The sequence below is a fragment of the Artibeus jamaicensis genome, unplaced genomic scaffold (assembly GCF_021234435.1).
Source record: "Artibeus jamaicensis isolate MK-2021 breed Jamaican fruit bat unplaced genomic scaffold, CSHL_Jam_final scaffold_474, whole genome shotgun sequence".
In the NCBI taxonomy this organism is placed as follows: Eukaryota; Metazoa; Chordata; class Mammalia; order Chiroptera; family Phyllostomidae; genus Artibeus; species Artibeus jamaicensis.
The window spans coordinates 10,060,059-10,072,597 of NW_026522046.1; the positions used below are offsets into that span (position 1 = coordinate 10,060,059).

Genomic DNA, 12,539 nt, shown 5'->3' on the forward strand with positions numbered 1-12,539 from the left:
CCCACAACCGGTGCGCAGTCACACTTGCTGCCTTCCCCTTTCAGCCAATTGCGAGAGGTCCGGCTATTCTTTAGCCAATCATAACTGGGTTCTGGGGCATCCTGCGGCGGTACTGTCATATTAGCCAATCAAAGACAGCCATAGGGGCGGGGCGAGTGATAGGGGCAAAAGGAGGGAAAGAATTGGACGTTGGAGCTGAAGGGGCCGTAGCTATCGGAGTAGGCGGGGATTGCGGCGGTGGTAGCGTGACTAGGAGGTGGGGAAGTGTTGGCGGTGGTTGTAGGGGTCTGCTGGTGGACACGGAGAAACCTTGGGAAGTAGCTAGAGCTAGGTGAACTTCTGGAGACGGTCCGGAGATTGGGAGAAAATGTTTCCAGGCTTGATTCCCGGCCATGGTGTGTGGGGAATGCAGACTTATTTTCCTCCCTCAGAAAAAGCATTTTCATCTCACCTTTGTACGTTGGGCTAAGGGAATCAGTAAATCAAGTATTATGCTAATCAAATTTAGGTAGCACTTTAAAAATTATTTTTCAAAGTGTTATCAATCTCTTCTCTCATGTGAGTCAGATACAGAACAATGTAATCAGTCCTCATCCAAGCAAGTACCTGAACCTAAATACATTCCAACTGTCTATTCTTTGTATGTAGTCCCCTCGTTTTGCCAGCCCAGGCGACAACACCGTTGTCTCTTCCCTGAATTATTGCAACTAGTTTTACAGTTTAGCCGAGTCGCAGGCAGCTTGATCTCTGAAAATCCAGTTCTGTCGCACAAGTCCAACTCAAGCCCTAGAAGCAAACAACGACAAAAAGAAAAAGAAAAAAGAAAATAACCTTCAAGGTCTGTTGTAAATCCTTGTAGTAGATATCAGTTCTTAATGTAGTTTGTCTAGACATATAGGGACTTAAGGAACAATTGAACAAAGCTCCTATTTAGTATCAGTGCCGGCAGTGTGGAAGTGATGGATAGCAGGGTGGAGGACAAGACAGTGAAAACCTCTCCCACTCACTCGACAGTATAATCACCAAGTATCCGATCATTTAGATGGAAACTACCACTAACCCAATAAGATAATACAGAAGACAGTCCAGGGTGAAATTCAACAAGCTTTCTGTTTTTCTATGGCCTGAGAGCTAAGAATGACTCCATTTCTCTTGTGGTTTTTAAAAATACTTTTAATAATAATTTGTGTCATGTAAAAAGTATATGAAATTCACATTTCAGTGACCAAAAACTAAGTTTCATTGAATGCACCAAGTTTATTCACTTTTGAGGGGGGGACCCTAAAAAACCCCAGAATTTATTTATTAAAAATTGTGTATTAATTTTTACAAGTTTAAACTTCAGTCACCTTCAAAGTATTCTCCATTAGATGGAACACACCTATAGAGACTTTTCCCACTGCTCAGGACAATTTTTGAGCTCATCAACTCTGATGCTTTTTAGCGCTTCTGCTGTTTTTTGTTTCACCTCTTTCACATTTTGGCAATGTGGAAGAGGACTTTTGAGGACTTTTTTCATACAGGGAAACAACAAAAAAGTCCCTTGGTGGCAGATCAGGTAAGTAGAGGGTGAGGCGCAGGGGTTAGGCCCTTTTTGGTCAAAAACTGCTGAACACTCAGTGTGGTGTTGGTAAGTCACCTATCATGAAATGATAAATGTATTGAAAGAGTCTTCAAAAGAAAAAAAAATTCACCGAAGCTGAATGCACCCTCTCACAATAACACCAGCTTGTATGCTGATGCAGATGGGTGCCTATAACACTCACCTAGCAGGGGAAGTCTATACTACAAGGGCCTGACCTCTAGAAGATCATTCTGGTTTTTGAGGGTTCCTCCTCCTATGGCTGCTTTCGCTCTGTAAGGGCAGAGTTGAGAAATTAAGAGAGAGACTCTGTGGCCAACTAAACTGGGAAACATTTACTGAGACCCGTTTATAGAAAGAGCATACTGACCCCTGAGATAATGTGTGTGATATATCTAGCACAGTTCCCCTAAGTACTTTAAAATGCTAGCTTTTGCCACCTTAATACAGCTGTCATTGTGGATACTGTTAAAGCAGTTTAATCAATGAAATGTGAAGATCTAATTAACTTTATTAAATGATATATGAATCAATCTCCAAGGAGTTGTACAAAATGGAAGGATTATATACAAAGGGTGGGGCAAGGGAACTATTAACAGAAAATAAAGGGTTATTTTTTTTTAGCTGGGACATCTTTTCTTTAGGGGAAAAGAGGGGAAAGGGGTTTTGTTATGTAAAATTCCTCTTGCTATGGGGGATGGAGAGGGCCTATGTGATAGATTACTTTATAGAGCTTGACCAGAAAATTCCATACTAGGTAATAAAGATTATGTTTCTGGGAGAGGTTGAAGTTACAATTAGATCAGGTATTAAATCTAGGTTTGGTATTTTGGACTTTTAGCAGGTAAAAAAAAATAACATATTATTGTCACTTTTAAAAAAATATATTTGATTGATTATGCCATTACAATTGTTCTATTCCCCTCCTTCATTCCCCTCCACCCTGCATACCCCCTCCCCCACCATTCTCCCCCTTCAGTTTATGACCACAAGTCTCAAGATCTTTGGATTCTATATTTCCCATACTATTCTTGCCCTCCACCCTATCTATTTTCTACCTACCATCTATGCTACTTATTTTCTTCACCTTCTCCCCCCTTCTCCTCCTCCCACTCCCCTGTTGCTAACCCTCCGTGTGATCTTCATTTCTATGGTTCACTCCTGATCTAGCTGTCCTCTTAGTTTGCTTTTGTTTTAGGTGTGGTTGTTAATAACTGTGAGTTTGCTGTCCTTCCACTGTTCTTTTTTATCTTCTTTTTCTTAGGTAAGTCCCTTTAACATTTCATATAGTAAGGGCTTGGTGATGATGAACTCCTTGAATTTGAGCTTATCTGAGAAGCACTTTAACTGTCCTTCCATTCTAAAATGAAAGTTTTGCTGGATAGAGCAATCTTGGTTGTAGGTCTTTGGATTTCATGACTTGGAATACTTCTTTCCAGCCCCTTCTCGCCTGTAAGGTCTCTTTTGAGAAATCCACTGACAGTCTGATGGGAACTCCTTTGTAGGTGATTGTCCCTTATCTCTTGCTGCTTCTAGGACTCTCTCCTTCATTTTAATGTTGGCTAATATAATGATGATGTGCCTTGGTGTGTTCCTTCTTGGGTCCAACTTTTTTGGGACTCTCTGAGCTTCCTGGATTTCCTGGAAGTGTATTGCTTTTACCAGATTTGGGAAATTCTCCTTTATTAGTTGTTCAAATAAGTTTTCCACTTGTGGCTGTTCCTCTTCCCCTTCTGGTACCTCTATAATTCAGATGTTGGAATGTTTAAAGATGTCATGGAGGTTCCTAAGCCTCTCCTCATTTTTTTGAATTCTTTTTTCTTCGTATTTTTCTGTTTGGTCATTTTTTTCTTCCTTCTGGTCCACTCCCTTGATATGAGTCCCAGTTTCCTTTCCATTACTATTGGTTTCCTGTGCATTTCCCTTCATTTCAATTAGTTTAGCCTTCATATGTTCTTCTAATTTGTGACTAAAATCAACCAGTTCTGTGAGCATCCTGATCACCAGTGTTTTGAACTGTGCATTGTTTTGAGTTATTGGCTCTGGGGCTTTGAGCTGTTCTTCTTAAGCCATAATGTTTTGCTCTGTTTGCGCCTGTTAGGTATGAGGAGTGGTGCCTTAGGTGTTCACTAGGGCGGGGCCACCCAGGTCGCTGGTTTGTGGTGCTGTATGTGGGGGTGGGGTCGGAGAGGGACAATAGCGGTCCGCTCTGCTGCTTCCCGCCGCTGGGGCCTGCTCAGTTCGTCTCACCGTTGCTCCCTCGCAGGTTTATCTGCGAGCAAACGTGTGACCGAGATCAGCCTGCCGCCTTGCGCCCTCAGTGGGTTCATCTGCTGCTACTCCACACCTGGGATCCGCCCACTGCCTGAGGACCTGGGTCACGCACCTGGGTGGGTCAGATGGATCTTTCCTGCCTGACCCTGCTCTGCTGCTGGCTCTGCCCCTCTAACTGATTTGGCTGAATGGTTTATTGTTGTCAGACTTCCATATAGTTCAATTTTCTGTGGTTTGGCTGCGTTTTTGTTGCTAAAACTTTGTTGTTTCCAAACTTTGTTGTGAGAGAAGGCAGAGTGTTTCCACCTACGCCTCCATCTTGGCGGAAGTCCTATTATTGTCCCTTTTAGCTACCAGTCTGCAGCGGTATTGATCCTTGGTGAGGTGTGACATTTTTGCATAATCTTCGACATTCACAGGTCATAGTTCCAGGTTTCGTAATCCTTAAATTGGTTATTTTTGTTAATGTAAAATCATAATTCATGAATTGGTCATTCTTGTTGATATTAAGAAACACCCAAACCTGTAGAGAACTTTTATGAGACTTTATTTTAGCCAAGCTGATGACATTGCTAGGAAGCAAGATCTTAAATTCTCTGGAGAAAGAGTTTTGTGGTTTCTGTTATGCATTTGGAATAAAGGAGGAAAGGTAAGAAAGATTACTTGAACGTGAGAGAAAACAAGGCAACAATTGGATTACAGGATAGTTATGATTATATGCTCTCCTGAAGGTTGGTTACACTTCATAGGTGTCTGAAAAAGAAACACTTCAAAGGTGTATTATTAGCCTAGATGCACAGAAGCAATGCACAGGGGGTGCTTAAGGCAAAGATAAACCTTTTACAAAAGAAGTTGTATGCCAGCCCTGGCCAGGTGCTCAGTAGGATAGAGCATCATCCTGTTGTGCCAATGTTGTGGTTCAATCTCCGGTCAGGGCACATACAATAAAAAAAACCAATGGATACACGAATAACTGGAACCACAAACTCACTCTCTCTCTCTCTCTCTCTCTCTCTCTCTCTCTCTCTCTCTCTCTCATTCAATAAATAAAATAAAATAAGAACAGATGTTTTTCCTGGGGCATACTTCCAAGAATTGGGTGGCCTCTTAAACATCATAAATTGATCCATTCATCTAAATCCTGTTTTTGAAGCATTGAAAGACCAATTTAATTGCTGTCCCTTCATTCCAATTTTTTAAAAAATTTAGTTGTTGATTTTAGAGTGAAAGAAGAAGGGAGAGAGAGAAACATTGATTTTTGCTGTTCAGCTTATTTATGCATTCATCAGTAGAGTCTTGTATAGGCCCTGATGGGATCAAACCCCACAATGCTGGCATATCGAAACGATGCTCTGACCAACTCAGTTATCTGGCCAGGGCTCATTCTGCCTAATTTTATAGCTGGCTTTTTCCAACTGTGCACACAAAAATAAAAATTGTTTTGGATATTTGTGGCTATTGTGGTTCCACATAAATTTTAGGATTATTTGTCGTAGTTCTGAGAAGAATAATACTTGTATTTTGATGGGTTTATATTGAATCTATAGATTGCTTTGGCAGTATGGTCATTTTAATGATATAGTCCTTCCAAACCAAGAGTGCAATATATCCTTCCATTTATTTGTGTCCTCTTCACTTTTTTCTTCAATGTCTGACAGTGTTCAGAGTATAGATCTTTCAACTGCTTGGTTAAATTTATCCCTAGGTATTTTATTCTTTGAAAAAAAATTATTTATTTTTAGAGAGAGTAGAGAGGGAGAGAGGAAAAAAACATCAGTGTGTGAGAGAAATATTGATCAGTTCAATCTGGTTGGTTACTTCTCGCATACCCCCAACCCAGAAACTTCCCTGCAACCCAAGCATGTGCTCTGACCAGGAATCATACCAGTGACCTTTCAGTTTGCTGCACAATGCCCAACCCATTGAGCCACACCAGTCAGCGTGGTATTTTATTCTTTTTAATGCCAGCGTACATAGGATTGTTTTCTTAATTCCTCCTTCTGATTGTTCATTATTAGTGTACAGGAATGCAGTGGGTTTTTGTATATTAGTTTTGTATCCTGCTACTTTACTAAATTTTTATTAGCTCTATTAACTTTTGGTGGGTTCTTTATAGGGTTTTTCCATGGATAGTATGTCTTCTGCAAATACTGAGTTTTACTTCTTGGTTTCTCATTTGAGTACCTTTTAATCTTTTTATTGATTGCTATAGCTATGATTTCTATTACTATATTGAATAATAACAGTGAAAGTGGGCATCTTTGTCTTGTTCTTGATCTTAGAGGAAAAACTTTTAGCTTTTCACCATGGAGTATGATGTAGCTGTGGGCTTGTCATTTATAGTCTTTATCAAGCTAAGTTCTTTCTATACCCACTCCAAAAGTTTTTTACCATAAATGGATTATTGGTTTTGTCTAATGCTTTTTTTGCATCTATTCAGATAATCATATGATTTTTACCCTTGGTATTATTGATATGATGAATCATATTGTTTTGTGAATGTGGAATATGATAAATATTAATTCTTTAATGCTCACTGGAGGACATTTACTAATTCTTTGTTTATTTATTTTTAGAGAGAAATACAGATTGGTTGTTTCCCATTCACACTCTGACCAAGATCAAATTCTCAACCCAAGTATGTGCCCTGACTAGGAATCGAACCTGCAACCATTTGGTGCACAGAATGAGGTTCCAATCAACTGAGCCACATGGCTAGGGCTGAATGATAGCTTGTTGGGTGAAGTAATCTTGGCTGTAGGTCCTTGCATTTCATCACTTTGAATATTTCTTGACAATCCATTCTGGCCTGCAAAGCTTCTGTTGAGAAATCAAATGACAGTCTTATGTGAGCCCCCTCTTAGGTAACTGCTTTTCTCTTACTACTTTTAAACTTTTGCATTTTAATTATGATGTCTTGGGGTGGGCCTCTTTGGGTTCACCTTGTTTGGGACTCTTGATGCTTCCTGACTTGCATGTGTACTTCCTTCTTCAAGTTGGGGAACTTTTCTGTCATTATTTTTTTCCAAATAGGTTTTCAATTTCTTGCTCTCTCTCTTCTCCTTCCTGCACCCCTATAGTGTGAATGTTAGTACTCTTGAAGTTGTCCCAGAGACATTATGCTATCCTCATTTTTTTTAATTCCTTTTTCTCTTTGACCGTCTGATTTGGTGTTCTTTGCTTCCTAACATTCCAAATCGCTGATTTGATTTTTGGCTTCATCTACTCTACTGTTGATTTTCTGTAAATTATCCACTTCAGTTTGTATATCCTTTGTTTCTCACTGGTCCTTTTTCATGCTGTTGATGGTTTCACTAAGTGCCTTCAGCATCCTTATAGTCAGTGTTTTGAATTCTACACCTAGTAGATTGCTTATCTCCCTTTGGTTTAGTTCTTATTCTGGAGTTTTGTTCTGTTCTTTCATCTGGGATGTTTTGTCTCATTTTAGCAGCCTCCTTGTATTTCTGTGTATTAGATAGAGCTGCTACATCTCCCAGGCTTGGGCTAATAGGTATTACGTAGGGCAGTGGCACAGCCTACCCTTTCACTCAAGATGGGCCATTGAGGTGTTCCCTCTGTGTGGGTTGTGTACACCCTCCTCACGTAGTTGAGCCTTGATTGGTGTTGGCAGGACAATGGGAGTGATTTAACCAGGCCAATGGACTGCAAGGTCTGGCCATGACCACTGACCTCCGATCAGCTGTGCCAATGTCCTCCCTACAGAGTAGGACTTACTTCAGTGGGGCTTTGATGCCCAGAGTCTTCCCCTCAAGTGTGTTGCATGTGGAAGTGGTTGTGTGGGGGTGCTTCCAAGTGGTCTGAAGCTGTCCACTGGGTGTGCTGGTCCTGGGGCCTGCTGGGATGTACAGACCAAGTCAGCCACTGCCTGTGGTTTGTCCAGGGTCACCTGACATAAGCTACATAATGATATGCTGGGGTTGGAGGTGCTCAGTCCAGGCTGAACTGTGAAAAGCCAACTGCTACTAGCAGCTACTGTGGTTCCAGCTGCCAGGGCTGGAACCACATAGCAAGAGGTACAGAGCATGCCAAGGCCAGATGCTACTTGTTTGATTTTAGGAAAGTCTAAAGCATGAGCCAAGACAGGCCATTCCCATAGAAAAGCCATAGGAAACAGCCTGGGTAGTCCAGAAAGTTAGGTGGGGCAAGGCCACTGGACATACTAGGGCTATGCAAACAGTGTGAGCCAGGTTGATGGGAGTCTCAGATATGGTGACCTGCCAGCTCTGTGGTGGGAGGGGACTCATCAAAGGAACAATAGCCTCTGCAAGCACTTCTGTCTGGGACATAAAGGTAGAAAGACAGATCATTCTTTTACAGGCTCCTAAGATCTGTTCCATCTTTTCAGTCAGGGAATATGAAGAATTGGTGCACGGTGACAGATACTCTTGATTTCAGATTTATCTTTGACTTATAGGACAGTGATTATTTAAGTTTAATAATATACATGGCACACCTAATACAGAGCCTGGCATGATTGAGGCCTTTAAGTCATTGATCTCAATATATTTTGATAGTATTGCATGACAAATAGTTTTGTATACAAATTGCAGTTATGGTTTTATTTTACTAGACTAAGATGTGAGAAACATCTTATATAAGCCTATATCCAAGCTAGGGAAAAGCAAATCTTCAGAAAGTTTCCAATATTTCTGAAGCTGAGAAGTCAAGTTTAGTTTAAGATGTTAGAAGTCTTAATTTACCATTTTGCTTTTCTTAAGTAAATAGTCTGTATATGAAAGTACCTATATGGTAAGTACTTTATAAGGAAATTGTGTTTCTATTCAACTACCAACCCTTTTAAGTGTTAATATGGCATGCTGATTTTGAAGTGGTCATGCTTGTAACGAATTTTTAAGAATCAGGTATATAAAGTTCGGGTTAAATTCCCATTTTATAAATGATGACATCTGAGCAGCCTTTAACATCACTTGTATCTGAGTGCGAAAGTAATGTTAACTGCTATAGGAAAGGACACCTAGTAATATTCTTACTACTACTGATAATAGGATATGAGGTGGTGTGGATACTGCTGTTAATAAATAGCGAGTACTTTCACTAAAAATACAGATAAATATATTTAGTATTTAAAGTAGCAAGTCACAAGACAGCAACAGTCCAAAGACAAATTTCTTAATGGCTAGCAATTTTAATTTAAATTTGCAAGCCTGAGGTAAAAAGCATAGGCAATAAATTTTATTTGTTAATAAAAGGCAGTTCTACCAATCCACTGGTAATTAATATACTACGCAGAGTTGAAAAGCATTTGACTGGAAGCAAAATATTTAGAAAAAATAGACATTTATACAAAATTATAAAATGCTTGTAATAAGAGTAAGTGTATTCCAAGGAAAGCACAACTTATTTTAATTTTTAGAGCCAGTTAAAACCTTGAAAAATTTAAGTGGAAATTGAAATATGCAAAATGTATAAATATTCTACAAAAGATGGTCATTTTTTTCCTGAGTGTACTAAAGCTATGAAACGTAAGGAGACAGGAAGGTGGAGCAGTGGGAATACTTTTCAAGGGCATTTCCTTTCTACACATTGCTTCCCTCCTTCTTCATATTCTTGTTTGGAAATCCACATCTGTTGAAAGGTGCCCTATAAAATAGAAAAAAAAAATTACATATCTTTATTTTTACAATGCCTAATCTCTGAAGAACTCTTAAACATCCTCCCCACAATTAATATTCCATTACTCTCTTCTTATTTCTGCCCTCCTCCAGAACACCCACGGCACTATTGAGGGTTAGAAAGGATATTAAATCCCTCTATACCTGTTACACCATCATGAGGATAGAAAAAGGCTGTGAAAGAGAGATGGAGGGTTTAGCTATGATGGCGCTTGGTGCCAGTCTAATGCAGCAATATAAACTGTTGGAAGGCTTGAACTTAGTACAGAACTGAAAAGATGTTCTAGGACTTGATTAATATTAATATGTAGAACTGAAAAGTGCTCATCAGAACAAGAATAAAATTTTGGAAGTACATATACAATACTACACTAGCACTTTACCAAATAAACATAGAAAAGAAAGGAGGAAAGTGGCTGGAGGAGGAAGGAACCTGAACTACATTAAAATAATAAAACATGTAAGTAGGAGAAATCCATTACCTATGATTAATTCTAGTCAAGTAAATTCATACATAGTATCTTGTTTTGATCAAAAATCTGCTAAGCACTGACTCGTGTGGCTCAGCTGGTTGGGCTTCATCCCACAAAGCTAAAGATCACCACAGGGGCACATTGCCCGGATTGTGGGCCTGCTCCCTGGGTGGGGTGTGTGCCAGAGGCAATCAATTAATGTTTTTCTCCCTCCCTCATAAATAAATAACATAATATAAATAAATAAAATCTTTAAAAAAACAAAAAAGATCTGCTAAAACATTGGAAATAAAACATGAGAAATACATACACCTTCTTTTCCAAACATTTAACTGCTTAAGATGTATAGTGTAAGTACTTGGTAACATTTACTTCGGTTGCTCTGAGAAGGGAACATTCTCCAGTATGGGGTCAGAGGAGTACAAGGACTTTTTCTTCTGATTCAAGGCAGGAGCCAGTCTGAGCAACATGAAAACCTAGCACCATGACTCTACCATCTCCCCCAACAACCAGTTCCTGACTTCCTCCACCTCACCAACAGGCCAGAGAGCAACCAGAACCTGAGAAGGAATGTTTCATTTTAAATATGCTGCACCTAAGTCCTGACCAGTGCCGATGAGGGTATCATTGGAAGAAGCATGAATAAGTTAACAGATTCCCACCTGAGAGTGGAAACTTGAACTTAGGCTGACAAATACCCACTAACAAGGCAACAAAGCATTTTGTTAGATTAGAACATGTAGAACTGGTTCTATTAGGTCCTTCACTCACTGGACAGTTATAAAATGCAAAGGTACGTGGCGTACTAGCATCATTTTTAGTCTTTGTACTAAAGTTAGTATTTTCAGTGGTATATTTAGGTTAAATCATTCAGTAAGAATTGTTATTTTTCCAAGTACTTTCTCTACTCACCAGAGAAGCTAGAATGGAGCCACCAATCCATGAACTGAACCTCCGTTCCACTGTTGTATTATTTGCAATCAATTTCAACCGCATGCTCTAAAATCGAGAGGGAACAGTGAATATTGTTAGTTACAACAGATAACATTACAACAGGTAACTCACATTAGGAAATTCAGCTTGGAGAAAGAACTTCTGAATGACTGGCTGAAACACTGATTATACATGATTTTTTTTTTTTTTTGTAAAAGCTAGGCTTATATTGGCATAGATGAAAGTAATGCATAGAAAGATTTTTATAAAGTGCTTTAACTATGGCTTTTAATGTATAATATTTAATAAGAAAATAAGTTATATAAACCTTGGACAACTGCATAGTAAAGAGTATGACATTTACTTTGATATCCTATCACCAATGGCAGACATAACTAATGCTACTATAAATCAGGTGCAGTGCTAAGTGCATCACATATTACTTCATTTCTTCCAACAATTATTATCCCAACCTGCAGCCCCCTTCAGTACTCCTCCTCAATTTTCTCTCTACTGCCTTTTTAGGCTTCATGCTATCCTGTCCCTCCCTATCATAGTTTACTCCTCCACACCCCACACAGTCTACTGTCTCCCACCTAGAAAACAGTGCAGACATCAGATCTCAGGTAAGTTTTTTCTTCATACTGCTTTCCTTCCTAATTAGAATTCCTGTTTTGCAGTCACAGTCTCTTGATAATCATTGTTTTTGACCTCAGTGCTATCCCTCGTTTCTTCCCTTGCCCTAGGAAATTGCTCCTGGGGATAGTTCTCAAATTACTGATACTTTTATTATTCTAAATATGAACACATAGTGTGAGTTTTTTTTATAGTGAAATAAATGTGTGGCAGGGCGAACTATATCGTATGGTGTCAGGGTGCTGGGGACAGGAGGGATGAAGTAGTTTTTGTAGGTGGGGAATAGGTTGATACCTATTACAATGGAATTTTCCCCTTTTATTTCATTAATCTTTAATTGCCTCCTAATGAATAAGAATATTATCTAACTGGTCTTGATAGCCCATGTCTATAGTCACTATTCTGGGACTTTGTAAAAAATAATGATTATATCTATAACGAGACTATATCTCCAAGAATGGTGTAAATAGGGCTGGGAGTCAATACTGTGCCTCCATCAATTTTATTTTATTTTATTTTTTAAATTTTATTTATTTATCTTTAGAGGGGAAGGGAAGGAGAGAGGGAGAGAAATATCAATGTATGGTTGCCTCTCGTGTGTCCCCTGCTGGGAACTGGCCTGCAACCCAGGCATGTGCCCTGACTGGAAATTGAACCGCAATACTCTGGTTTGCAGGCCCATGCTCAATCCACTGAGCTACACCAGCCAGGGCTCTCCATCAATTTTAAATGACACAATTACAAAAATGTGGCATATGAAAAATACTTCTTTAGGTAAGAAACCAAATGACTATCAAATATACCAATACTGTTAGGGTCTATGCAATGCCTAATAAGTTTTTTAAAACAAAATTAGTTTAGAATAATTTATAAGAAACTATGTGATAGAAGTTCAAAAATCTAAAGGTTACACTGCTACTGTTATCAATGAACCATGTAAACTACCTTCTCCCCAAACCAGGTTCTTCTATTCTTTTAAAAGTTATC

At 39.2% G+C, this 12,539-nt stretch overlaps 1 protein-coding gene across 1 annotated transcript in view; it reads right to left on the bottom strand.

The window, feature by feature from the left end:
* Positions 1-9,019: 9,019 nt before the first annotated feature.
* LOC119043032 (actin-like protein 6A) overlaps positions 9,020-12,539 on the bottom strand; it is a 31,004-nt gene continuing 27,484 nt past the window's right edge. The window contains exons 13-14 of the mRNA XM_037136905.2: positions 10,896-10,982; positions 9,020-9,478 (exon numbers count right to left, since the gene is read on the bottom strand). Coding sequence (XP_036992800.2) covers positions 9,398-9,478; positions 10,896-10,982 — 168 coding nt within the window. The 3' untranslated portion in view covers positions 9,020-9,397. The remainder of the gene's footprint in view (positions 9,479-10,895; positions 10,983-12,539) is intronic.